General features: G+C 48.3%; 12 protein-coding genes across 12 annotated transcripts; 10 read left to right on the forward strand and 2 right to left on the reverse strand.

Annotated features, from left to right (window-relative positions):
* Positions 1-30: 30 nt before the first annotated feature.
* On the reverse strand, positions 31-2,066 carry EDB91DRAFT_1085624 (uncharacterized protein; the record flags this gene model as incomplete). The annotated part of the gene is made up of 7 exons (XM_041315917.1): positions 31-273; positions 336-640; positions 672-1,160; positions 1,213-1,270; positions 1,324-1,717; positions 1,758-1,769; positions 1,993-2,066. 7 exons carry the CDS (start codon positions 2,064-2,066, stop codon positions 31-33), a joined length of 1,575 nt encoding a protein of 524 aa, XP_041172770.1.
* An 87-nt stretch (positions 2,067-2,153) lies between these two features.
* On the forward strand, positions 2,154-3,632 carry EDB91DRAFT_1059824 (DHHC palmitoyltransferase-domain-containing protein; the record flags this gene model as incomplete). The annotated part of the gene is made up of 9 exons (XM_041314283.1): positions 2,154-2,286; positions 2,342-2,619; positions 2,675-2,734; positions 2,835-2,896; positions 2,951-3,032; positions 3,083-3,265; positions 3,316-3,341; positions 3,394-3,441; positions 3,491-3,632. 9 exons carry the CDS (start codon positions 2,154-2,156, stop codon positions 3,630-3,632), a joined length of 1,014 nt encoding a protein of 337 aa, XP_041172771.1.
* A 1,737-nt stretch (positions 3,633-5,369) lies between these two features.
* EDB91DRAFT_1059822 (uncharacterized protein) lies at positions 5,370-6,720 on the reverse strand (the record flags this gene model as incomplete). The annotated part of the gene is made up of 2 exons (XM_041314282.1): positions 5,370-6,520; positions 6,579-6,720. 2 exons carry the CDS (start codon positions 6,718-6,720, stop codon positions 5,370-5,372), a joined length of 1,293 nt encoding a protein of 430 aa, XP_041172772.1.
* Positions 6,721-6,965: 245 nt separating this feature from the next.
* Positions 6,966-7,787, forward strand: EDB91DRAFT_1059800 (uncharacterized protein; the record flags this gene model as incomplete). Its single annotated transcript, XM_041314280.1, has 2 exons — positions 6,966-7,088; positions 7,140-7,787. 2 exons carry the CDS (start codon positions 6,966-6,968, stop codon positions 7,785-7,787), a joined length of 771 nt encoding a protein of 256 aa, XP_041172773.1.
* Positions 7,788-8,453: 666 nt separating this feature from the next.
* Positions 8,454-9,453, forward strand: EDB91DRAFT_803183 (glutathione S-transferase). Its single transcript, XM_041328444.1, has 5 exons — positions 8,454-8,648; positions 8,702-8,898; positions 8,950-9,064; positions 9,123-9,220; positions 9,295-9,453. The coding sequence occupies exons 1-5, from the start codon at positions 8,478-8,480 to the stop codon at positions 9,350-9,352; spliced, it is 639 nt and encodes a 212-aa protein (XP_041172774.1). The 5' UTR covers positions 8,454-8,477; the 3' UTR covers positions 9,353-9,453.
* A 1,566-nt stretch (positions 9,454-11,019) lies between these two features.
* On the forward strand, positions 11,020-11,859 carry EDB91DRAFT_1059839 (thioredoxin-like protein; the record flags this gene model as incomplete). The annotated part of the gene is made up of 5 exons (XM_041314285.1): positions 11,020-11,190; positions 11,243-11,436; positions 11,490-11,604; positions 11,654-11,748; positions 11,802-11,859. The coding sequence occupies 5 exons, from the start codon at positions 11,020-11,022 to the stop codon at positions 11,857-11,859; spliced, it is 633 nt and encodes a 210-aa protein (XP_041172775.1).
* A 351-nt stretch (positions 11,860-12,210) lies between these two features.
* Positions 12,211-13,512, forward strand: EDB91DRAFT_1158801 (transcription initiation factor IIF, beta subunit). The gene is made up of 4 exons (XM_041319711.1): positions 12,211-12,346; positions 12,468-13,019; positions 13,071-13,316; positions 13,368-13,512. Exons 1-4 carry the CDS (start codon positions 12,218-12,220, stop codon positions 13,476-13,478), a joined length of 1,038 nt encoding a protein of 345 aa, XP_041172776.1. The 5' UTR covers positions 12,211-12,217; the 3' UTR covers positions 13,479-13,512.
* A 171-nt stretch (positions 13,513-13,683) lies between these two features.
* Positions 13,684-14,448, forward strand: EDB91DRAFT_1252889 (AAA domain-containing protein; the record flags this gene model as incomplete). The annotated part of the gene is made up of 4 exons (XM_041323572.1): positions 13,684-13,750; positions 13,802-13,812; positions 13,859-14,075; positions 14,150-14,448. The coding sequence occupies 4 exons, from the start codon at positions 13,684-13,686 to the stop codon at positions 14,446-14,448; spliced, it is 594 nt and encodes a 197-aa protein (XP_041172777.1).
* A 1,034-nt stretch (positions 14,449-15,482) lies between these two features.
* On the forward strand, positions 15,483-16,263 carry EDB91DRAFT_803346 (uncharacterized protein). The gene has a single exon (XM_041328445.1). It carries the CDS (start codon positions 15,650-15,652, stop codon positions 16,157-16,159), a length of 510 nt encoding a protein of 169 aa, XP_041172778.1. The 5' UTR covers positions 15,483-15,649; the 3' UTR covers positions 16,160-16,263.
* Positions 16,264-16,620: 357 nt separating this feature from the next.
* Positions 16,621-18,936, forward strand: EDB91DRAFT_1158837 (uncharacterized protein). Its single transcript, XM_041319712.1, has 15 exons — positions 16,621-16,968; positions 17,023-17,115; positions 17,169-17,193; positions 17,244-17,325; positions 17,378-17,410; positions 17,466-17,477; positions 17,537-17,550; positions 17,601-17,709; positions 17,760-17,902; positions 17,953-18,010; positions 18,064-18,131; positions 18,187-18,197; positions 18,243-18,372; positions 18,446-18,475; positions 18,524-18,936. The coding sequence occupies exons 1-15, from the start codon at positions 16,943-16,945 to the stop codon at positions 18,617-18,619; spliced, it is 930 nt and encodes a 309-aa protein (XP_041172779.1). The 5' UTR covers positions 16,621-16,942; the 3' UTR covers positions 18,620-18,936.
* A 1,647-nt stretch (positions 18,937-20,583) lies between these two features.
* EDB91DRAFT_1252891 (uncharacterized protein) lies at positions 20,584-20,949 on the forward strand (the record flags this gene model as incomplete). Its single annotated transcript, XM_041323573.1, has 2 exons — positions 20,584-20,834; positions 20,877-20,949. 2 exons carry the CDS (start codon positions 20,584-20,586, stop codon positions 20,947-20,949), a joined length of 324 nt encoding a protein of 107 aa, XP_041172780.1.
* Positions 20,950-20,982: 33 nt separating this feature from the next.
* EDB91DRAFT_1252892 (uncharacterized protein) lies at positions 20,983-22,263 on the forward strand (the record flags this gene model as incomplete). The annotated part of the gene is made up of 1 exon (XM_041323574.1): positions 20,983-22,263. The coding sequence occupies one exon, from the start codon at positions 20,983-20,985 to the stop codon at positions 22,261-22,263; it is 1,281 nt and encodes a 426-aa protein (XP_041172781.1).
* Positions 22,264-25,562: the final 3,299 nt, after the last annotated feature.

The following is a 25,562-nucleotide window of genomic DNA, read 5'->3' on the forward strand; positions in this document are numbered from 1 at the left end:
CTCGGGCAGTTACCTTGTCCTTGGGCATCTTTAGGAGTTCTTTTGCGACATCATCTCTCTCTCCACAGACGAGGGCGACGCCGAAGGAGAAAGGGGATCGTAACCCAATAGAACCTGGGATTCCTCAGCAGACTCCAGAGGGAAGAAGACCTGAACATTGTGCGCCTCGGGGAACTGTTTTAATCTAGTCATATCGATAAGCTTCACCCTTGAGCCATATCGCAGCTCATGCGCACACCTTAGCATTTTACCCTGGATGACGCGGTGGATGAACTAAGCAATCGAAATCTCCTTCGTTGCACCAATGAGTTGGCTGATGAGATCTGCCTAACTACCGCGTCCACCGCAGGTTTCTCATCAACAATGTCTATGTTGAGAACTGAAGCTTGGGCAATGGTGGCAGGAGACGGTGTAAAGATCAAGGCAGCAGGATGGGCATTAGTCAAGGTCTTTGCATAGTTGATAAGTGTCATATATGTGAGGAGTTGCTTTGAAACCGTCAGGGGACCAGGTAGAGGGAACTCGTAGATGAATTGTGAATTCGCCCTGACCATGACAGCACCCAAACTAGTAGGAAGATCGTCTGTCATTCTCCACACCATGACCTCGTCGCCAGGATCCTCGGGGGAAGCAACATTTGCTCTGGACCATGATTTCGTTGACCGCCTTACCAGCAAGAAGATGATGCTGGCGCTTGAACAAAGAAATCTTGAGACTGGTTATGTTTGTCATGAATGCTTCGATGGTAGCTGTGATGGTCTTGGCGACCCAAACGATGCCCTCGTGATCTCCGGTGACGGTAATCTCCCGCTCAGCTTGATTCAAAGGGATATCAACATCGGCACCTTGCGCTGCCTCGATGATGGGGCCGCGACGAGTAAGGACAAAGGGAAGAATATAAGGGGGAATGTCTCGAACTCTTTGGGTAATCTTTCCAGTCCGAGAAGCGATGATCTTATCAATCATTGCATGAGCTTCTAGGACAAGTGGGTGCGGGCCGATGATAGTGATGGGTACCATGACCTCCTCTTCCTCGTCGCCCTGGAGCAGGTAAGTAGTTCCGTTTGTCGTTCCGATTGCATGTCCGTTGGGGATACCATCCTTGCGAGGAATATCGACCTTGACACCTGTAGCCTCGCGAACCTTGTTGAGAGTAGCACCTATAGGTATGAACAGTTAATGTACGGAAAGTCACCGGATGGGAAGCCATACCCATGGGACCGATTATGGCGGGAATGGTGAACGCGGGGGCACTCAAAGTCAAAGCGACCTAGCGAAGCAGTTCAAACACAGAAAGGCGTGGCTCAGAAATCAGTCGTGTACCGTAGGGTTCAAAGTGGCCAGCAAGTTGCGCTTAGCCTTGTCAAGCTCTTTGTGAGTCTCAACCTTCATGAGGAAGGTAGTCCGCCGACTCTGATTTGTCGATGCCTCTATTTTGACCTTGAACTTTGCAACGATCTGCTTCATGATTTTACCGTGGGAAGTGTGTTTGCCATCCCTGATAGGAAGTTCGACTCGAGTGACCGTGAAATAATCTGTAATGACTGGTGTAGACTTGACAGTAGTAATGCGAGGGTCAGTATCAGAGCCCCAGGCAGACTTTCCAGATGCAGCGGCAGCAGGTATCGGCAGGGTCCTGAACGACGCGTCTGGGCTTAACAGGCGTCGTATCCCCGAGAGATGGAAACAGCCTTCAAGCTTCAAGTTCGGGTCTCTTCTAAGATATGTCGTCAGGTCAATATGTCATGTGCACTGACCTGGACGATGAGCTGCATATTTAGATTACAGTCGTCCAAAGCGCGGCAGGAAACAAGTAGCAAAAGGCATATCGGATAAAGCGAAAAACGTGTCGAAGCTAGTCTCTCCTATAGCCAGACCTATATAGACGAAGAAAGATAGTTGTTCCTTCTAATAGGTTGAAGCCTAAATAGGTGCTATAGCGGCTTCGAACGCTGTTCTATCTAAGCCCCGACGTAGGCCTAGAGGCAGTACGACGGTAGTAGTTGTTTGGCAGTTGGCATCAGAAATTGTTTCCGCTTCGGTTCTGTCAAGTTGTCGCACTTCATTTTCTTCTCATAAGCAGAACTTCAACTGGAAAGTCGCATCGTCGTAGAACCACTGGGCCAGCCGGGGCTTTTTCATCGCTTTTCTTTATGATCTGTGCTCATCACATTTTCCGGTGCTGCAAATGGCTTGAGCGGGCGGGCGACCGCATCACAGGCGCAGCAGGCCCATATTTTGTTGGACTTGCAATAATACTCCAGACAATTGGAGCAGCCAGCTTTTGTGTGTGGTTTCCAGTCTAATCATCGTGTACACTCACCTAAATTTTCAAACCCAGTTACCGTGATTCAACCTAGCCTTCCCCTTCCTTGGCTTACAACACCCCCTTGCGTACTCATTGCACTCAACCTTTTCACGCACTACTACTATGTATGTACGGTACCACCTGGTTTCGTTCAAGATGAGGTTTTGCAGCCTGGGAGCGGTCGGCTTTGGGCCTCACCCTCGCGACCTTTCCGACTGTCGAGCTCTGGAGTTCGGTGGTCCAACAGTGGTATCACTCTATTGAAGGCGAGCACCACTAGGTGTAGGAGGTGTGGATTGATGCGCCCAGAGGTGAGCGCGCCTAGTAACTCGACGCGGTACAAAAGCTGATCTATGCTTCACGGAGAGGGCCCACCATTGTCGGATATGTGGTCGGTGTGTGATGAAATATGATCATCATTGTCCTGTAAATGCTTGATCATTCTGTCCCCGGATTATTGTTCACTCATTGGTTGATTAATCTACAGTGTGAGTCCCTTTTACTTTGGCCCACTCCTCCCCCTCAGCTCCCTGCAGGGATAAACCAATGCGTTGGACTACACAATGAGAGGCATTTTGTCCTTTTTATGTATGTCCCGCTTCCTTTGTTCAATTCCCAGCTCATACACGTTCATATCATTAGGGCCTACCTAGTATTATCCACCTTCTGCTTGAGTATTCTTGGTTACTCTGTAGCGCTAGAGGCGATCGGCCTCACCTTTAGTGTGCGTCGCCCCGACGATATCATACAGCCAACCCTCATCACATGTGACAGAAACACTGGCCGTATATGGTACCACAATTAGCTTATATTCTCACATATATGCTCTCTGTTGTTCTTTGCGTTGCAGTGTTTATCATGTTCTCCTGGCACCTGTGGGGTGTCTCTCGCGGAGAGACTACCGTCGAGGCACAAGATCATGAAGTCTACAAGCGCGTTGCAAATGACAGAGGCGATGTATGTGTTTCTATCCAACACGATGATACGCATACTGATACGCCGTGCAGAATTTTGTAAATTCTTACGACCTTGGGTAAGTGAGATATTGGGTTGGCGTGCATGAACGTAATACCCTTTTTGTTTAGAAAGAGCACCAACCTGCGTCTTTTCTTCAACATTGGTCCGGATGGATAGTAAATCGTGACCTCTTCTTGTTTTATTCTTCTAACCTCCTGTTCACAGCCCGTGGTATACCCTCATTTTGCCCCTGCGGATAATGCCCTACACCGATGGCCGATCGTGGGCCCGACGTGAAGGATTTCAGAGACACCAGGGCGTCCAAGAAGGAGAAGAATTGACGGATGACGACGACGACGACGAATAAACTGGTAGTTTATTTGTCTCATTGGTGAGCTGAAAGTTTATTTTGCATGACTGATGATGAAATATGCCGGGGCCATATGATTCTTTGAATGTGTGTTTACCACCTTTCGAAAGTTGCTTGATTTGCGTCCGGCTGGGTTTGCCTTTGAGGCTTGTTTTTTTATCTGATCTGTTCTGGCTACTGTCACCATCGTGTTATCTCATTACTGACTGGTGGCGTTACAGGAATACATTAGTGCATCATGAAGATTCAGTTAATACAATTTCCCCATCTTCCGCAAAAATATGTGGTATGGGCATACCTCATAGCCTGACGCGTCTTCATCCCTTTACAGACACTAGTAGTTACCCCAGGACGTTCCCCGGCAGTCTTATGAATACCGATCATTACCACCCCTCGTGATCCTTGGGAATTCAAGTTCCCAAAGACCTCGTTTTTATCATGAACCGCGTGTAGTCTTTGTCATATTTGTTAGTTGAGGGTAATCCTAAAATTCTTGGGCTTCGGCTCTCCGACACATGCGACTTATTCGTGAATTGTCCCTCGCTAAAAGCTTCAATCATGAAGCACACACACATCGCATCTCTAGGCCACTTCGTCCTGCCAGACCCTAATGCAACGCCGTCCTTCACTGCTAGCAATGACTCGCAAGATGAAATAGTCCTTCCCCCATTTGGCTGCTTCTCAGTTCATCTGCCCAAACGTATGTCCAAAACACAGATTCGGAAGAAATTCGCCAAAGTGACATGATAGAGAGCAACAGGTGAAAGTCTGCCTAAGTTGAGAAGCCGACGCTTACGTCGCCAACGACATCTCTGCTTCGGTAAGATCGCATTGTAAGTCCCGTGCTTCTAAGTTGTCAAGCACGCCTCCAACTCAGACACTAGCTGTAGGTCTGGTTTCTGGCCTCGCAATCAGCAATCGTGTGGGTGCCGTCTGAATGTGCCCGATGCGCCCTATGGTGTTAAAGAGCGCCTCCTCCGTCTTGGACTCGGCGTGCAGCAGACCCTGTGTGCCCTGCCCTGCCCTGCGTCCTTCTCTGTCAGGTCCCGCGGGACTCGTAGGGGATGTAGCCGTCGTCGTCCTAACCAGCTCACTTTGAGTCTTGGAAGGAGAGTTTCGCAGAAATACGCACCACGGTGTATGGCACCTGGTTGAATGGTCGCATCCCTTGAACACGCGCATGGTGAACAGCTGGGATGGTCTTCTCCCCGCAGACAAGTACCCCATACCCATATCATGTCATACCTTGCGGACATTAGTGTCTCGAGAAGACAATTCAAAGTACGTGGTCCGATCACCGGTTTCGCCGCCAACGTGCACTCATCGTCATCATGCGCGGTTGGCGATCTATTGGCAAATGGTGATTTCGGGGATCATGATGAATTGTTAGAGTCAAGTCGCTCCCGATCGGTGTGCGCGCCACACCGATGAGGCATAAGAGACATGTGGGCTCAAATCCAATGCTGACATCACCAGGTGGGGGAGATGTGTGGAGTGAGGCATCGTGTCGTTGGTGGCGATCATTGAACGAATGTTTGTCGTGCGTACTCACAGGTCCTCAATTCAGCAGGTCAAAGGTCAAACAGGTAACGGCCAGTACGATTGTCCTGGTGTGGAGATTGGCAACATAATATCTGGATACATGTGGTATCAATACAACAGAATACGGACATTAGTAAAGTAAGTTCGTGAACATCCTTCCAACCCCCCACAACCTAGGTATCATCCAATATTTTACGGGTGCGGCCCCAACACGTCAAACACTTCCTTCTCCCTGTCTCTAAATGCCTTGATCCTACTGATCGACAAGCCGAGGGCATTCACCCTATTTGCAAACGCCACAGCCCGTCCCTCCAAGCTCCGTTTACGCATCCTGCTCCCATCCTCCCCAGAATCCCTGCTAACGCGTACGCCATCGATGATGATGACCTTCACGCGCTCGAACCTAGGTTCCGGTATATCCTCGTCACCTCTCTCGATAGCCTTGATCGTCGCCTCGTTGTCTTCATCCTGCATTACCTGCGCGTCCCGCCCAATGGAAATGAGCTCTATCATGAACGGCCGCAATGGCTCCGGACATGCATCTGGCGTGAGTTTGTGCCCTCCAATCTCTCGTGCACTGACGCACATGATCGCGTTTTGATCGGGGAGGATGATGCCCTCCGTCGTGGCCACCTCGAGAATGGCAAGGCTGACTGCGGCGAAATGTGCACGTGGGGGGTCGTATTTGAAGAGTCGTGCGAGAGGGTGTGGGTTGCGAGTTTGGAAGGCGGTGATATCTTCTAGCACAGCTGCGAGCGCCGAATAGAGGGTTTCGCGGATGAAGTCGATTTCTGGGGTGTCTTGGGTGAGGATCATAGGGGAAGGCGTGCGTGACGGAAATGCAGACAGAACAGATGAAGGAGATGAAGGAGACGGGGATAACTTTTTGGATCCATACCCAGATGAACCGGGGGCAAGCGAATCCGAGTAAACAGGTGGTGGCACGAAGCTCGTCTTGACCTTCAAACCCCTCCCTGATGAGCCTGCATCTAATGCAGCCTGCAAATCGTTTGCGTATCTATCCTGAAAAGTGCGTCTCTGACTGATTTCAATTGCCACAGCGCGTAGATCTGCGGCGATACCAGCACACTCAGGGTTTGGGGGGATAGAGAGGGGTTGGAGGCCGCAAATGATGCGAGCAAGATCATGCTGGTGGTCAGGTATGAGACCCTGGATGCGCGGCACGTTAGCTCCCCAGACTGCTAAAAAGCCAAGAAATGTAGGAGGGCAATTGTCTGCGGAGAGCTCGAGCGGCGGTGCGGACTTGGTAGCACGGGGAAGTGGTACAGACGGTGGGTTTGTTGTGCATCGGAGTGCAGCGAAATACAAGCATAATGCTGGGCCTACCCCATTGACGTCAGACGCGAACATGTGACGGGGAGCAGTAGTGCTGCTGCGCACCAGATATCATAAGATCTGCTTCTGCGGACGCTAGAACTTGGTCCTCGATCAGTTTCTCTACTTTTGCCTGTGTAAGAGACGACTTGAGATATGTGTGAAAGCTGTTTTGAACATATTCTTCGTCGAGCTTGGATGGAGGCATGACGTCGTAAGTTATCGACTTTGTTAGTCACTGACTGTGCTCAAGTCTATGTACTTAGCAATTCCTTTATTTTTAACATAACACCAAATACGAATTATTTAATTTATAGAAAAATATCTCGAGGAAGTCAACTGCAAGGAGCCATGGCAGTGCCATGAAGAACCTTAAGCTTGTGCTATGGTGCTTTTGTCTTATACCCACAAATACGTCACGGTCGCTTCCTTTCTCCTTCTCTACCTTCCATCATGACATCCTACCTTCAGAAAGCAGGTGTAAAGCTCTTTGAAAAGAACCTCGAGCAATACCGACCCGAAGACCCACTTTACGAGTCTTATACTGACAGCCGTGGTAAACAACGCCGCAGAAAGGTATGCCCTAACCCTTTGCCCATAACGCCGAACATCAATCTCATTTTACAGCGCGCGATACCTCCTGGCCTTTCAGCACGTGATGCAAAGATTCTCAAGTCGGTGCAGCGTCGGGCACACTACCTAGACAAAGGGTTCTCAATCTGTGGTCTCCGATTTGGCTGGACCTTCATCATTGGCATGATCCCTGGTGCTGGCGATGTCGCTGACGTCGCGCTCAATTATTATCTTGTCGTCCGCAAGGCAAGGCAGGCTGAGCTACCAGCTTGGCTCGTGCAACGCATGCTCCTCAACAATGCGGTATCGGCTTTGAGTGGCCTAGTGCCCGTAGCGGGCGACATCGTCATGGCCGTGTTCAAGGCGAATTCGAGGAACGCCGCGCTCCTGGAGGAGTTCCTGAGAATAAGAGGGGAAGAATTTTTGAAGTTGCAGGCGGACAGGGAGCAGGGAAGGGTTGTGAGTGTGCCCGAGAAGGACTTGCATCAGGTCAAGCCCGGTGCAGGCATGTCAGATGATGCGGCAGCGACTACGTCACAGCAGAAGACAAAGTTTGTGTCCTGGAGCCGAACAAACCGTAAAGACAAGCAGCGCGCCCCTACTCCCGGTGACAAGGGAAGGTTCGTTGAGGATGTGGAGCCAGATGATGCAGCACCCAGCGAAGAGGCGGAGACCGGTGCCATTAGGCTGCAGAACAGATGATATTATTGCGTTATTTGGTTGGAGGTCTACGTTCTGCCTTGATATACACGAACTCTCAGATCTCAGCGCTGATTCGGAGCCATCCCCTATACACGGACCGCTCTCTATAATATCATTGTATACCAGTATTGTAGCTATATGTAGTTAGCTTTATCTGTTGCTTGCAAATTTGTATGGCCACCCCGCAATTGATAAGTGGTGCATGTATTGCTACTGATAATGGTTCGCTTCCAGCAGGAAGTATCATTCTTGGGTGATGGCCTCGTCATGTGGATGATAACGTTGATAAGCTTGAAGGCTTGGAAAATGCATACGTACTTTCTGGTGAGAATATGAAGTTCATATGTTGGAGATGAATCAGGCGAGAGACATTCCTGGACCCTATCAGGGTGCAGGTATACTTAGATGGGTCTCAGTAAGCATCAGGTACCTCCGGTGCTACTTACCTGATCAATCGGAAAACTGAACAGGTTGGACTCGCCCAAATTTCTAAAATGGATTAGCCTAGAGCACAGATTCTAGGAGCGTTGCCTTCCTCACAGCAACATCAATCGCGCATCATGACGACTCTAGTCTTCCGCATACAGTTACGAAGAGTCTAGTCTCGAAGAGGCTGAGTGTGCAACGCGTATATAGAGGGCAGCACACAGATCACGAAGGTATTCATTCCTCCCTGCAATCACGACCGCAATGGTTCTCAAGATACACGGTCATGCTGTAGCTCCCCTTGTCAGACTTGTCGCAGAAGTCTGCCAAGAGAAGGAAGTGCCGTACGAGCTTGTGAACGTAGAAGTCTATAAGGGGGAGCAGAAAACGCCTGCCTTCAGAGAGTTCCAGCCTTTCGGACAAGTTCCCTACATAGTCAGTGACTGATTTGGATTCAGCGTGACAGATGCTGATACGGCCGTGGCCAGGATGACGATGGGTTCATCCTCTATGAGTCCAAAGCCATTTGCAGATACATTGCAAAGAAGTACGCATCACAAGGCACTCCAGGCCTCGTGCCCCATGACCCGAAAGCGGAGGCACTCTTTGAACAAGCGGTGTCAATCGAGACGTCGAACTTTTACCCGTTTGCATTGGGTATTGCCACGGAGAAAATCATCAAGAAGTAGGTGACCTAACTCTCCGCGGAGTTCGAGGCTGAAACGTTTTCAAACAGGCATCGTGGCCTGGAACCCGACGAAGCCAGAGTATCCGTATTGTTGAACACCCTGAACACAAAACTAGATGCATACGAAGTTATACTTGGAAAACAGGCGTATCTTGCAGGAGGTGTAAGTGATCACGATTGTTGAACGACCGTATTGCTTGCTCAAGAGGAGCTTTGATCAGAACATTACGTTGGCCGACTTATTCCATCTTCCGTATGGAACAATCGTGTTCGAAGAATTGGCGTATGACATGTTGGAAAGTAGACCAAATGTGGCAAGGTGAGGGCACGTTCCTAAACCATGGGATATATTATACCGGCGAGCAGACAACTCACTATCCTACCTCCTCACAGGTGGTGGAAGGAGATCACTTCGAGACCTTCTTGGCTTGCGGTCAAAGCCAAAGCTTAAGCCAGCGGTAGTGGGAGCTATTGGAACTCATTTCAGACGCATCTGTCCAAGTAGGGAAAGCGAAAATAAAGATGGAACTTGATGTTACATAAAATGTCTGCGCCCTCCCGCAACCTTCCCTACAGCTTATTTGCCGGACGGACGTTCGAGCTTCTGTTGTGCGCATCTGCGCATCTACCTCCGACTTCACCCGTCCGTACGTTCACAAAATTCTCAACAAGGGGGACGATTTGACGAAACGGACCAGCCGTATGTCGCAGTAAAAATTGTGGTAGGCGCGGGATACCGGCATCCGCATCGCGCAACAGGTTACTATTATGATGGCCTGCGCCGTCTTGCTCCATCTTCGGTATCGAGTCCTTCGATGAGGTGCTGAAGCCTCTGGCTCGGTATTCGTCGGCACCGCTGCGAGGGTCTTGCTGCCTTCTTGAAGGTCATCGGCCTCATTATTCCTCATGGACCCCGAGTTCGCATCCTACTACACTAAGGAAGTCACAATCATCCTCATTCATGAATTCCAAACCTCTGACGAAGAGATGAAAAAGATCGCGTTCAAAGTGATCAAGCAGTGCGCAGTCAAGGAAGGCGTCACGCCCCACTGCCCAGTATATCGAGCAGACATCCTACGATGCGATATGTGATCAAATAAATCTGAAGGGGACAGTAGGAAGACGGCTTGTTTTTATGTGCTGAATATTGTTGTTCATGGCAATGTAGGAAGAACCTATCCACCCTTTCGAACAGATGATACCTGCAATCCTAGCAAATTACCACCTAACATTTTGAGAACCTAGTCACCATCCAGACGGTCCGACTATAACTTAGTTGCCTTATCAAGCAAGGTCAATGCCAGCAGCTCCAAGTCGAATCTAGTCTCCCGAGTCCCCTAAACCAGACCTTGAAAACGGAAGATAGTCGTTCATTCTTTTTGAAGGCTCGAATCCGCCGCGTGTCGGGAACACCCCCTTTTTTCCCATAGTTTTTTCACGTCATCTTTGAGGCCTGGCTTTAACTCACGCGCAGCTCAACTCAACCCGATATAGCTTACGAGTCGCCAAGCAAGTTCCGAACGTGGTGATACTCTGTATCGTCTCTCTGCACGTTGTTAAATTGTTGGGACCATGTAAAGTTGAGGTCAAGGTTTCCCCCACCACCTCGACGTTCAACTCAGGCTCAGGCTCAGCCTCCAAACCATTTCTCTTCCTACCATCACCATCTCGCTCGCCACTTCAAGTGATCCCCTTCCGCTACAAGTTACGGTAGCTCATGAATCTTCGATTGCTTTGTAGTTTTTGTCGTGGATTCTATTCTGGGAGATATTTTACCCTGAACTGCAGTATATGTGTCGCACCGGCGTGTGCTATCAGATGACGCCTTGTGATAATGGGGATTTATGTTCTCAGTCACGTCGGGTACAGGAGCTACAGGTGCGAATCACATTCAACTTGACAACGATTTAATTCTCACCCACCTGCAGCCCTTGGTCTTCTATCGTGTCGCCGTCTCTCCTGACTTTGATGACTTTTCAGGACATCTTTCACTTCGATAAACATCTCCCTATGCTAACTATCTCTCACGCGATTTGGATAAGTAGGACTATGAAGTTCATTGTGAGGAATCAGATAATCCCAGTCCCTCGCATATAGCTATCTCTCGATCTATTCAAAATGGTTGTGAAGCTCTACGGATTCCCCACCTCAACATGCACACTCCGCGTCGCAGTGGTGTTGAAAGAAAAGAATGTACCATTCGAATTTATTCCCGTCGATCTGCTCAAGGGTGCGCACAAGGCCCCCGAGTTTACCGCCCACCAGCCTTTTGGTCAGGTCCCTTACATCGTAAAATTGTTGCTTCCTTATCCAGAACGATCGCTGATATACTTTATTTAAGGATGATGATGGTTTGATTCTTTATGAATCGAGAGCAATCTGCCGGTATATCGCCGCGAAGTACGCTTCCCAAGGAACTCCGCTGCTTCCCACTGACCCCACCGCCAACGCATTCTTTGAGCAAGCTGCGTCGATTGAAACATCCAACTATGATCCTTTCGTCTCCGGATTGGCATGGGAGTTGAAATTCACCATGTAAGCACCAGCCACCTGCTTGAACATGCTGTCGTCTGCAACTTTCAATATAGGTGGTTTGGAGGGAAGACCGACGAAGCCCGTGCTAAACTATTGCAAAACCAACTTTCTGCAAAGCTTGATGCTTACAATGTCATCCTTGGTAAGCAGAAATACCTAGCTGGAAACGTGAGTGCACGACATGTATGGATGCCGGATCATGCTGACCGAGAGATAGGACATCACTGTGGCCGATCTGTTCCATCTGCCCTACGGTGCCATCGTTCTAGATATTGGTATCGACGAATTCAGCAGCCGCCCCAATGTCGCCAGGTTGGTTATTCGTTGGTTATGATGGATTGTATACTAATATAATCTTGGGATAGGTGGTGGAAAGAGATCTCAACCAGGGCGTCCTGGGAAGCAGTGAAGGGAGGTATCTGATTATCAGAGAACATGACCAGTAGATCTAGAATGATCGTACATCACGTAGTGGAGTCAGATGCGACTATCAATCGAAGTCTTTCCCATTCCATGCGTATTGTATTACCTTTCATTATTCAAAGGTCTGGGATCGCCTCGGGTAGCTAGGTTTTTCTCATCAGTGATGCTTTTGTACTAATAATACGCCTAGCCTGCACCTCACGAAAGTTCCTCGGCGGTTGCTAGCGCTTAAGCTTAAGCTTGAGTACTATATACATAGGGTTGTCCAAGGTTCGCAAGTTGCAGTTTACGGTGAGATTCTGAGCGTCGGTTACGTCAGCAATTAAATGCGACCAACCTCAGCTTGACACTGACTTTCATGGATGATTTAACCATCGAAGACGAGAAGAAGCCTTTCGAGGCCGAACACAACGATGAAGAAATCCAACCAGACCCTGATGAAGAGCTAATGTTGGACAAGGGAAACGGGAGAGTTTGGCTTGTCAAGGTGAGCTTCCCCCGCGCTATGGCTGTTGAAAAACGGGTAGAGAGTTGCTACCCTTTACCCTCTCGGAACCTCTCGATTCCTTTCACTTTCAGGGCTTTCTAATGCTCGTTTGCGACTGAAGATACCAAAACACCTCATGGTTCGCTGGGCGGCCATTGACACAGAGGACATTCATCTTGCCACAATCCGGGTATACAAAAATGCCATCGGCCCATCTGGTCGATCCCCCCGCATCTTCTTGTTCTTACCGCCTGACCCAAATGACCCAACCCCACGGGATCTCGACCTGCCGGTCTTTTCTCCGGACGCGGCTTTCATACCTTCTGGTGAGGGGACCATGCAAGTAGACAGATATGAACTTGAAATGGTGAATGAGGACGTCGAGAATCAGCTGGTAGTCGCAGAACGTCCCAAAGACCCTGGACCTTCCGGACCAAACGCGCCTTCATATAACCCTCGAGCTAGAACGACTATTCTAACGGGTCGCATTAAACACGAATGTAACTTGCGTCCTCTGTTCAACGAGTCATACAGGCAACAAATGCGCGAGCGAACTCGAAAGTATAATACCCCGCGAAGACAGATCCTAATGATAGAAGAGGCCGGTGTTAGCCGTGGAGGTATCAACAGGTTGAGCAGTGGGGTCAACTCGGGATCGTTTGCGAATATGATTGTCTGTTTCTACGTATTCGGATTGTCGCTGGCAACTAACCTCAGCTCATAGAAATCCAAACCGAAACCTGCCAAGGGCACCTTTGAGCGTATGGCGCGTATGCCACGCAATCAACTTCTCGATCTTCTCTTCACACTCTTTCGCGAGCAACCCCGATGGGGCATCAAACCACTACGCGAACGCACCCAGCAGCCCGAGGCATATCTCAAGGAGGTCCTTGGTGCTATTGCTACCTTAAATAGGAGCGGAGAGCACAATGGAATGTGGGAACTAAATGATGTGTTCGCCAAAGAAGGGGTATGTCATTTTAGTCATGGTCGTTCTTCGGAACTGAAGTGTAGCGAGCAGATGAAAGCTGAAAATGTCCCTGGACCAAGTTCCATTCCAGAAGGTGACGTTGGGTTGGATGATTATGACGAGGACGAGGATGAAGATGACGACATGGAGGAAGTTTCATAGGTTTGTATCATGGACAGGTCTCGATGGTTCTTTGCTACTCATCATGTATATATAGTTGTTGTGAAAGACTGGTTAGCAAGCTTCCCATTAAAATACCCAGTTGAATCAGTTCGTCTGCAGGCTGTGAGCACAGCTTGACTCCCGAAATGGAATCTGATGGAAGGCAGAACCTCGATTGCGCTGTTACTTCAACTTGACTCATACCATGAATATCCCGTCGTTACTTGGTGACGGTCAGGGCAACTATAGAGTACATGTCGTGGGCAATAGTGGTGCGCACGCCGTCTTCTCATCTTATTGCTTATTGACTCAGGTCTTGCTAGGCACTGGCAAGGTGAGCTTAGAAAAAATGTTGAGCTCCTAGAATTAACTCTTTGAAGTCGACTGTAAGCGCGTATATTGCCATGAAACTCAATGTGCCACACATCTCTCTGGATGCATTTTTCTGGGGACCTGGGTGGACAATGCCGAATTCAAATGACGAGTTCGAGGAGAAAGTTTCCGCTGCGATGTCGCGCAACAAGGGATGGGTCATTGACGGCAATTACTATAGTACCCTTGGCACGCTCATCTCCGATCATGCAACAGATGTCATTTGTACGTCTTTTGGCTTACCCTTATGTACCGTAGGCTTATGCCGGCGTATCATATCTGCACCCTCCCGTTTTTAGGGCTCGACCCACCTCTATGGTTGTACTTGCCACGAATCTTTTGGCGTACGCTTCTTTGCCTGTTGAACATAATTCCGACCTGCGCAGAAGGATGCGATGAAACTTGGGGAGAGGTCTTATCAACGAAAGGCATCATCTGGTACTGCATTTCCCGCCATGGATTTTGCAAACGCAAGTTCGGTGGAATGCTCGCTCGTACCTCGATTGAAAAAGGAGGGAATATGAGGCGCCTCAATGAGTGGGATGGCGATTTAACGACATGGAAGGCTGGATTCGAGGAGATGCTGCACACACGCTAAGTGGTAATCTGCTCGTTGTACTCGTACGATTGAATACTTCCCAACGTCTCAACATACGGCGCTTGGCACGCTTGTGATGATTTGTCTCGTTAGAACAAGCCAAGGTGCAACCTCTTGGTAGTAGTCTCTTTAAGTCTTAGTCCAGTTCATAATATTGACATCTTATCGAAAGCCGCATTTGATTTGAATTTCAAATATAATATTAATACCCCAAGTAGTATTACTGTTTGATTGAACTGCAAGTCAACTCAGAATTGTTTGATCCGCGGATATGATGGTCTGTTTCTACTTATTCAAAACATCGCTTGCGACTACTTAACCCGACTCCTCATGGAGATCCATGCCAGCACATGCCCCAAGCACATCTGAACGATGGGTCCATATGGCTCGTATGCCACGCAATCAACTCTTCGATCTTCTCTCGACCTCTTTCGCGAGTCACTCCGGTGGAGCCTCACCAAGCCGCAGCGCGAGGCAATGATAACCTGGCATAACTCAAGTCCGTACTGCTACCTTAAATAGCATGGTACGATGGAATGTGCCAATGAGAGCTTTTGATGTGTTCGCCAAAGAAGGAAGGGTATGTCATTTTAGTTATGGTCGTTCTCCAGACCTGAAGTCTAGAGAGCAGATGAAACCCGAAACATGTCCCTGAACCAAGTTCCATCCCAGAAGGAATCTGCGGTGATGTTGGGATGGATGATTATGACAAGGCCGAGGCCGAGGACGAAGTTGACGACGTTTCATAGGTTCGCATGGACTGCCATTCTCGACGGCTTCGGTTTTCCACTTTGTTTCCACTCATCATATATAGCTGTTGCGAAGGACTGGTTTGCAAGCTTTCCACCAAGACACCTCGCCAGTTGAACCAGTTCGCCTGTGTGAGCAGCTCCGGAAATAGGAACTTGATGGAAGGCGGAACCGGTGAGTCAATAGGTCTATAGTCAACTCCTTCGATAGTCTGTTCCACATCATGAATATCCCGCCGCTACTTGGTGACGGTGAGGGCAACTATAGAGTTCGTATTGCGGGTAATGGTGTTGCGCACGCCGTTTGCTCATGGTATCATAATTGTCGTAGGTCTTTGTTAGGCACTGGCAAGGTGAGCTTCGAAAAATAATTATTGAAACTCATAGCATCGTTGACTCTTTGAAGTCGACCTTGAGCGCATGTACACTCATTGTGCCACACATTTCTCTGGATGCACTTTTCTGGGGACCCGGATGGACCATATCTTCAAATGACGAGTTCAAGTAGAGTTACTGCTGCAATGACGGAGTACTCCAAGGGATGGGTCATTGACGGCAATTATAGTGCCCTTGGCACGCTCATTTCCGATCATGCCACAGGTGTCATTTGTACGTCCTTTGACTTATCCACCCCTATGTCGGTATATATTCTGCTCATCTATGTTAGGCTTGACCCGGGGCCCTCTATGGTTCTACGAATCTTTTGGCGTACGCTTCTTTGCCTATTGAAGATAGCCCCGCCCTGTGCAGAGCGGTGCAACAGAACTTTGGGAAGGGCCCCATCCGCGGAAAGTATCATCTGGTGGTGCATTTCCCACCATGGGCACTGCGAACGCAAGTTCGGCGAAATACTCGCCGCTACCTCGATTAAAAAAGGAGGGAATATGAGGCGCCTAAATGAGCGGGAGGGAGATTTGACGACGTGGGAAGCTGGACTCGATGAAATGCTTCGCATGCACTAAGTTTGTTCGTTGTAGGATACTCCCTCGCGTCTCAACATATCACACTTGGTCACAGTTTTGTCTCGTTAGAAAAGTATTACAAAGTCCGACTTTTGATGACATCCCAAGCCCCTCGGTCTGAATTTCATTTCCCGAAATTGTATCTTACTCATTATTAAGAAGGAGCGATCGAGACTCGGCTTCCGTCTGATCGGTCACTATATAGTCGGAGACTACTCGTATCTCAGTCATACCAGGTTAGGTTACTCAAAGGTTGCTAAGGCAAGCTCAATATTATGCGAGGCTGAACGAGTTTGCCATCATTTTTATGCGAGACCGAACAAGTTTGACATAATGAAAAGTAGGGTCACACAACACCTCCACCAAGTAAACAGATCTCTAGAAGTAGTACTGCGCTGAGTGGAAAGTTCCGAAATCTGGTATTCTGAGGGTCAAGTCGACGTAATAGCTACACTGTGCACTCTGTCCACTAATAGTACGTATGACTCATCCTGGCTCTTGCCCCAACCTTGCTCGTTCCTCTGGAGTCTAGGTCAAGTTGTCAACCCGTGTAAATAAGCTCGAGATCTAATGTCACCTTCCAAAATAGAACAAAAAAGTCTCGTAATCCGTGCAGAATGGCAGAACCACCCTGACTTAAACCCTGAAGACGTACTCTTCTTAATCGGATGAGAATAAAATGCGGATGCCCCAGCATCTAGTACTATGAAAGCGTTGCCATCTTCCCAGTCTCTAAGATAGTCCCCTCATCGCTTGAAGGAGTTGAGCAGCACGTTGGTCGTGATGCCACTCACTGTTGCTGGTATTTCGTAGGTCTTGAAATTCATCAGATACCCGCTAGTCTTACCAGCGCACTCAATCAGGTTTGGCCCATTGCTCGTAGGCTTTGTTCTTAACACAATTCTGTACGGCGCGCTGGTTACATCAGTGCTCTTATACTTTTCTTCCTTCAAAAGGTGAGCAATGGTATCTAGTATGAATCCTCACTTGATGATCAAATCTCTGCCAGTGACGGTGGATGGATACGACTTCTTGTATGGAGTAACTTTCAACTGGGTGGACAGCTGGTTGATTCTACTTTCAGGTGACAACCCTTTGGTTATTGTCCACAGTCAACGTGATCCTGGAGTTTGTCTTTTTGTATGACACTCTTATCATTCACTTTGGTGTGTTTGTGCGTATTTTACTGGATGTATAATCCAAACCGTTTGCTACTAGGGGATGAAAATGCTCTATCCAGAGCCAACTGGGGTGTGTTATTTCTTCGTAATCCTTCCGGCGTGGTTGTCTCATTCGACGGTTCCAGTCTTTTCCTTATGTGCGTACTTCGTTTCAGTAGTCATCTGTCATCTCAGTAATCGCCCATATCATTACCAGTACCTGGCATCACGGTATTCTTGTTTCGATCGTGAGCTTCTGTTGCCGGCTGACAATGCACAAGGGCACTATATCCACCCTCGTCCAACTGTTCTTCGCCTGGAGAATCCGCATTCTGACGTCTAGTGTATGGCTAGTCGGAATCATAGTCTTTCTCGCGACTGCCGCATTCCGTGGGTAGTCCAACTGTTCAAACCCACCGTTAATATCTCATGGCTGCCAGTTTGTGGCATTGGAACTACAATTGCGATCAATATGGTGCCCGTGTTCACCCAGTTTCATAGATTCGAAGTCGTATTCGTCATTGGGCTTGCTTCTTCTGCGGTGGACAACCTCCTGATCACCGGGCTGCTTGTCCGTTCACTGGTCTGTCATTGCTGATTTGATACGGGCATACCTTCTTTAACATATTTCAGAGGGAACACAAAACCGGTTTCATGGACACCGACCATATCATTAAAAAGATAATACGAGGTGCGTGGCTTCTAGTTGATTTTGTGTTACTCAGCGGGAAATGGGCATTTTAGTCACTCTACAGACTGGTCTGTTGACAGCAATATGGACCCTCATCGTCCTGGCCGTATATATAGCGCTTGTGAGTCCGCTGGCGCAGCATGTTAAAGTTGAGCTCACAGTTTTGATTTCGCCAGACCAACGGCATGTAAGTGCATCTCTTGTCTGGTGACTGAAAATTAATATTCCAAAGGCATCTCGTCTTCAACCAATCTCTCGCACAATTTCACACAATTTCCCTCATGTCGACGTTGGTAGCTCGTCCACGAGATAACCCTTACACCGACTTCACTGTTGTCAATGGAGAGCAATCTGAGAGAAGGGTTCGTCATATTCTTTTGCTCGGCTCACGATGCCCAAGCTTTCCCAAAGATCAACAACTAACCAGGAAATTAGGATGATCATTTTCCTCTTGAATATCGAAATGTAAGACTTCCCCAGTCATACAAGGGCTCTCGCTTAAATTGGATGTAGATTGATCGGCGAAGGGATTCCGAGTTGGTTTTTGACGCCGTCAGCCAAAAGAAATTCGAAATTGTCCAAGGCATAGCTAAGGACACCGAGCAGTGATATAGAGCATCCGCCATGTATGATATCGCACTGTATTATTATGAGCACTGCAAGCATGTGGATAGAAGACATTTGTTCCATATTCACGATACTGCATCGAAAAGCCCGTGGTACTCTCCTACTTAAACACTAGTCTCGAACTAGACCGGTCCGGGAAGCACCAGTGGTGTTGTTTTCAAAGAAAACACCGCTTTCCAGAACGTTGGGGTCGAGACAAATTGCTTACTATACAATGTTACATACACAGAGTACGCCTCATGCAAGATAAGTTGGTACTTTACCTCACAGGCTCACAGAATGGAGGCTTTACATCTGGAAGACTCCTATCGCCTTCTCTTTATGGACTATTAGTAGTGCCACGGCTCGGCTACGGCCCGTTCTGGTTCGGTATTTACCGTCAGGTCAGAATTTCGGCAATCCCCGTGAGCCAAGCCACTGATTACTGACTTGCTCCGACTCGTTAGCCATGTGAACTTCTACAAGCCAAAAAAATATGAAGCGTGGCTTGAGCTGCTTTAAGCCAGCTTAAGCCAATTCAAGCTGAAATATAAACACAGCAGTTGTGCCTTTTCTTGATGCCTCTCAGTGTTGGTTGGATTTCCCATTGGATTTTTCTACTCTTAGGTAGCTAGGCTATTGTATATGATGGATAAGGTCCCTGTTCGAGTTGACAGAAGGTTTAGGCTGGGAGACATTTTGGGATCTGGCTCATATGGTATGGCACTCACATATTACCAGCTACATGTTGATTCAGATTTGTTGGAATCAACTTCGTCATTGTTAACATAGATTTCCTTTTCTTGTCATCATCCCACAGTATATAGTCCACATTGTCTCATCTCTCACACCTCAGTCATTGTCTTACAACACTGAGGTATGTTTTCTTTGTCTCTAGCTATCACACCACATCTTACAATAGTACCTATAGTGTGTTCATTTCTCAGGTACTATAATTGAATCAGTTGTTGTCTTACAACACTGAGTGTGTTCATTTCTCAGTTCCAACAGGTTATGAGCCCCAATTTCTGAATGAAATCACCAACTCTTGAACTTAGGAACACATTGTGTGGTGTGGGGAATTCCCCCACTGTAAGCATAAAACCCTGTCCTTTCTGCATCGTCTCACATCAGTTCTGCATATTCTGCACATTCCGCGTTTCCCACGCATCGTCCAATGAGTTCCGCATTCCTGAGCATCCTTCGGAACCCGCCCGCACTATCCGATATTCCTGTGCATCGTCGGACAACCTTCACATGTCCTGTCCCCATCCTTCCAGGTCCATTGGTACGCTGTATCTCTCTTCCCGTTGTTCCTAACGTTATCCGGATCACACTGACACATGCCCTTATGGCACGGACCCCTATTCCAGAGTATTGCGCCCATGTGCACTGCCTGCCTTCACTTCTGCTTCCTGAGAAGTTTACTACCTGTACCTCAGTGTTCCTTGAAAATAATCTTCCCTTTAAGTAGTGGTACTCAGGGCTTGGGTGTTTTTTATTGAATCCCATCTTTTACCTTCCCACTTTTCCTTCACCTTACTAGAGGACTGCTTTGACTTATGCCCACTATCAATCTAACCTTGTGATATACTTCCTTCGACTTGACCTGCAAGTTCCAATGACTCCTTATGTTCTGCATTGTATCCAGTTGAGTTCCACTTCATTTCGTTCCATTCCGCTTGGGTTCTGCTTGAGTTCCACTTGTTCCGCTTGAGTTCCGCTTGTTCCGCATTTTTGCAGATCCTCATCTTACCTGTGGTAGGGTTGAATAGGGTTGCTTAGACAGAGATTAGCACTCCCTAGTAGCAATCCCCTTTAGGGTCGAATGTGCTTGTTCTCAAGTGAGGCAGAAGGCAGCAAAGACCCAACTTCGTAGTAGATCGATTTCTCTCCACTGCACTTGTTGTACCCACAGTGGTTTTGGCAACTCACTATTATCATACATCTAAGTCTCTTCTTTTGACATGGGGAAGCTTGACCACATTCCAGAACTGATGGGTTTGGACACTTACTTCGCATGGAAGCATGAAGTCGCTTACTCTTTGGGCACTGAGGATCTTTGGTGTCATGTCATGGATAAAGTAGATCCTGATGACATTCTGGGAAATGCCTTATATAAACCCACACCTGTCATCCCTAGCATGCTGACTGCCACTGAGGTCAAGACCATCCGAGAATGGTTGATTGAAGACCTCAAGGCAAAGGCCATTATCATGTATTGTTTGTCCACTTCTGTTCAGTAGCTCATCTCTGCTAGCCACAAAGTGCTGGCTCGCGACGCCTGGAAGACTCTAGAAGATCATTTTGGACACACAGATATCAGCTCTTAGTATGTGATCAGACAAAGCCTATATGTGCTTCAAATGAAAGATGTGGCTGATGCTCTGAACTACATTGGGTGGCATGCAGTTCTCTGTGAACACCTGCTCAACATGGGTGCTACCTACTCTAATGAGGAGGCTATCTTCAAACTACTACATGATCTTCCACGATCGGCATCATGGCCCCAATTCAAGTCTATCTCCCTTGTTTCCTCTTCATCAACCCCACTCACCTTTGATGCATGTGTCACTTGTATCTCTGTGGAAGCTGCACATCTAACTGATGAGTATGCTCTCAAGAGTAAGCCCGGTTCTGGATATGCTGCTGCTGTGCCTACCACTAACAATGTCAACCCAATCACAGGGTTGCACAAGCACTGTCACAATCCTGAAGGCATGTTTTGCACTACTGTTGGGTGCAATAAGGGTGACCACAATCATGCACATTGTTACTTAAAGGGTGGGGGAATGGAAGGGCAAGCTCCCTGGCTAAAGAACAAGAAGAAGGAGATGGTTGCAGCTGCAGTTGTAGCTCCGGTTCCTGCCCTGGTTCCTTCTCCAACAGCTCCTGCTCCTTTGGCCACAATCACAGCTTTTGTGGGCTGCCAGGCGGCTGCTGAGTTGTTTCTTGCTGATCTTTCTTGTGCCTCAATCATTGAGATACCAGATGCTGATGTCATCCCTCTCTATCCTGTCAATTCCATGATTCTTTCATGTCTTGTGGCTGCTGGGTTCAACACCATCCTTGATTTAGGAATGACCACCGCTCTCATTCAAGACTGTTCCTACTTCTGGACCTACTCTACTGCAGACATTGTCACTGTGCAGACCATGAATCATGGGAGCCTTGTCATGTCTGGACATGGGGATTGCAAACATTGCATTTGCCTCATAAACTGCTTGCATGTCCCCTCTGCCATGCTCAATCTCTTATCTGTGGGCTGGATGCTAAGCAAAGGCTGGGACTGTGCCTTTCATGCTTCTCCGCCATGTTGTGAGTTGGTATATAGAGGATCTGAACTCAGGAGCATCCCCATGGCCAACAGCCTCTGTTACATCAATCTTGAATTCCTACCTGCTTCTCCATGTTCACCGCCAGCTCTCACTTTTCCCTTATTCCTGCCTGACCTTGCTGCATTCATACATTCGGCACCCACTCTTGACTTGTGGCATGCCCATCTTAGCCACATTGGGGGGGGGAATCCGTTTGTCATCTACCACTCTTTGCTACCGGTGCCACCATGCCACCCACCTCTTCCTTGTCAAAATGCAAGTCATACATTATGGGCAAGCATCCTTGCCACCCTCATCCCTCTTTTCTGAGTCTCCCCATGTCGTCTATTTTCTCAATCTCATTCACTCCGATGTCTGCGGTCCCATTCTCACCCTGACACCTCACAGCAAGCACTATTTCATCATTTTCCTTGATTATCACACCCATCTTCTGAATCTGCAGCTCCTTGCCACCAAGAATCAGGTCCTTGACACCTGGCAATTGATTCATACACGCTGGGAGACACAATCAGGCCTGCATGCGAAGGTTTTCTGTTCAGACAATGGGGGTGAGTTTCTTAATGGGGCATTTATGGTGGATCTGGAGGGGGTGGGAATTGTGCGTGCCAGCTATCAGCACCTTACAACAACAGAATGGGACAGCAGAGCGGGTGATTTGCACCATTAAGGGAAGAATGTACGCTATGCTTGACTATGCCAGGTTGCCTCCTTCCTTGTGGGGTGAGGCAGCTCTTACTGCTGCATACCTTTTTAATCGCTCTGAATCTTGCTCACTCCCTCCTGGTGTCACTCCTTATGAGATGTTGCATGGCTCTAAGCCAGATGTCTCACACCTCAGAGTGTTTGGGGCCCGCTGTTTTGCCCGCATCCCTCCTCAGTTGCAGGAGAAGCTGGGGCTGAGGTCATGTATGGCAATCTTTATAGGGTATCCACCTGGTGTGAAAGCTTAGCATTGTCGGGATGCTGTCACTGGCACTTTCTTTAACTCTTGAGATGCCATATTTGAGGAATCATTCTTTACTTGCCCTTCCCCTACAGATGACAGTGAGGATGATTATGATCATGAGGCTGTTCCTGCTCCCCCTTTGTGTTAAGGTCGTGCTCAAGGGAGAGGTTGCTCAAAGGGCTTTGGCTTCAGCTTGTGCACTGCACCCCTTACCCGAGTACGTGCCCTTTAATTTCCAGGGGACAGAGGGGAAGTCCGACGGAAGTCTGGGGAGTTCTGGAGGACTTAGTGTCGGTGGAGTTTGGCAGAACTCCGGAAGGATTATGTGGGGACGAAGTAAGGCTACTATGGAAGTCCGGAGTAGAAACTGAACAGAGGTTAGACTACCCTAAGGTAGAGCCAGAGAAGTAGTCCTAAGGTTTAACCCCTAAGACTCGGAGGTGGACAAGAGGTGAGACTCAAGTCCGGAGATTGCAGGAATGAGCAGAACTAAGATGATATTTGAACTGAGGAGTTCCGGAGTATTACAGGGGTTTATATACTGTAGGTATCATGTAGGTAAATCAGTCAGCAAAGGCAAGGGCTATGTACAAAGCATGTGGAAAGTCTATTACTAAGTATAACAGATCAAAGCAGTGAAGTCGGAAATGAAGTAAGAGTGGACGGATCAGTAAGCATAGCGGAATAGGACATAACCGGTGACCGGAGCAATAGCTAATCTAAAAGGAGTTAGGGGTGAGTGCGGAGATGAAGGCGGAGCGCTGGGTGGAATAGTAAGATGGAGAACTGGACTTCAATGAAGTAGACCCGGAATTCCGGATCCGGAGGTATGGGATATGACACTTTGATCGATCATGCACCAGCTCCCATGCCACCTGCTGTTAGAGACCATGCTCAGATGGAGAAGCGGAGGGGTTGGGGCTTGGCTTCAGCTCTTATGCTGCGCCCTTAGCCAAGTATGTGCCCTGAATTTGGAGTGGATCTGACAATGTCTGATGATAGGATGAGTGGACCACTTAGGTTTGCTTTGGTGGGTTAAGAAGTAAGAGCCGCTAGTGGTAATCTGACTAGGGGCGGAGTGGAGAAGGTGGGGGAAGTTTATTGGGATGGAGGGGAGCAAGGGGATTGGTTGGTAGAGTCGGAGAAGTAAGAGTGAATACTTTAGAGCACAGCTCTAAAGTTGGAGCAGAGGGTTGGAGGTGACGTCAAGGTATACTTGTGTCTGGAGAGGGAGCAAAGTCCTACGGAGAATTCCCACTAGTAGAGACAGCAGGAAGACAAGTAATATTAAGACTGGGGAGTAGGTAAGTACAGGATATGTTTTTATATACTTCTATGTAGGAGGCAGTGAATAGTTAGTACTTGGTAGGAGGCTATGTGCTGAGCATAATTTGTAAGTAGGTACAGGTGAAAAACACAAGTCGGGGCAGATATCAATATGTATGCATCGGATCAGTTAGTCGAGCAGTTATAGGAAGTACTGGTGATCCAGGAAGTAAGTACTATGTGCAAATGGGGAAAGTATATACCTATATGGGGAAAGGAGATTTACAGTAGAATGGATGATGCAGAAGGTAACTGATGAGGCAGTCGAGCGGAGCTGTAGGAGCGGATGCAGGAGCCAACTGGGATGAGCGGGGAGCGGACAGAGCAGAGGTGGTAGGAAAGTGGGGGAAGTATGATTGTTGGGTGGAGTGGATATCAATAAGTGGAGCGGTTGGATCAGGTATATGACACCTGCCCTTCCTGCTGCCGCAGCAGTCAATCCAGCTGTACCCCATCGTTCTGGTTGCATCCTCAATCCTACTGAGTGTGGGAAGCTCTTTTGAGACCAACTTGCTGCAGATCAAGTGTGTCTTGCCTGTCAGTGAGACCTACACCTGGCTTGTGTCCAGGGCATTCCTCCTCCTGACAGTGCAGCTGACCTTGTTCCTCCCATCTCCATTGTTGCAGAGCCACTTCCCTTACCTGCACCTCAACATCTGCCCCCTGCCCTCAACATTGACAGAGATGCCATTCATCCTGAAACTGAAACCCATGGCTTTCCTCATGTCCTCGCCAACCTCATTGTAACAGAATGGGTCTGCATCTCCATTTGCAGCAATACTCAATGCAACCCTCAGGCTCCTGGCTATGACATGAAAATCCCTCCCAACACTTATGACAAGGCTATGCATCATTCTGATTGCGTGTTAGGTACTGTGCTTGGATAGAGAAGCAGAGGGGTCGGGGCTTGGCTTCAGCTCTTGCACTGTGCCCTTAGCTGAGTATGTGCCCCAAATTTGGAGTGGGACCAACATTGTCTGATGATAGGATGGGTGGACCACCTTGGTCCACTTTGAGGGTTGGGAAGTAAAGGCTACTAGCAGCAGGCTGACTAGGAGCAGGGCGGATGGAGCAGGGGAAGTAAGTCGGAGTGGAAGGGGATAAGGGAATTGATTTATTGGATGGAGGAAAGTAAGAGTAGTTAACTTAAAGTGCAGCTCTAAGTCGGAGTGGAGGAGTGGAGGCGATGACAAGATGAGACTTGTGTCCAGAGTGAGCAAGGTCCTATGGAGAATTCCCACCAGTAGAAACTGAGGGAAGACAAGTAATATTAAGACTGAGCTACCAGCTAAGTACATGATATGTTTATATCCTTCTAAGTAAGGAGGCAGTGATC

The sequence above is a fragment of the Suillus paluster genome (genome assembly GCF_016628075.1).
Source record: "Suillus paluster strain FC165 chromosome Unknown EDB91scaffold_75, whole genome shotgun sequence".
In the NCBI taxonomy this organism is placed as follows: Eukaryota; Fungi; Basidiomycota; class Agaricomycetes; order Boletales; family Suillaceae; genus Suillus; species Suillus paluster.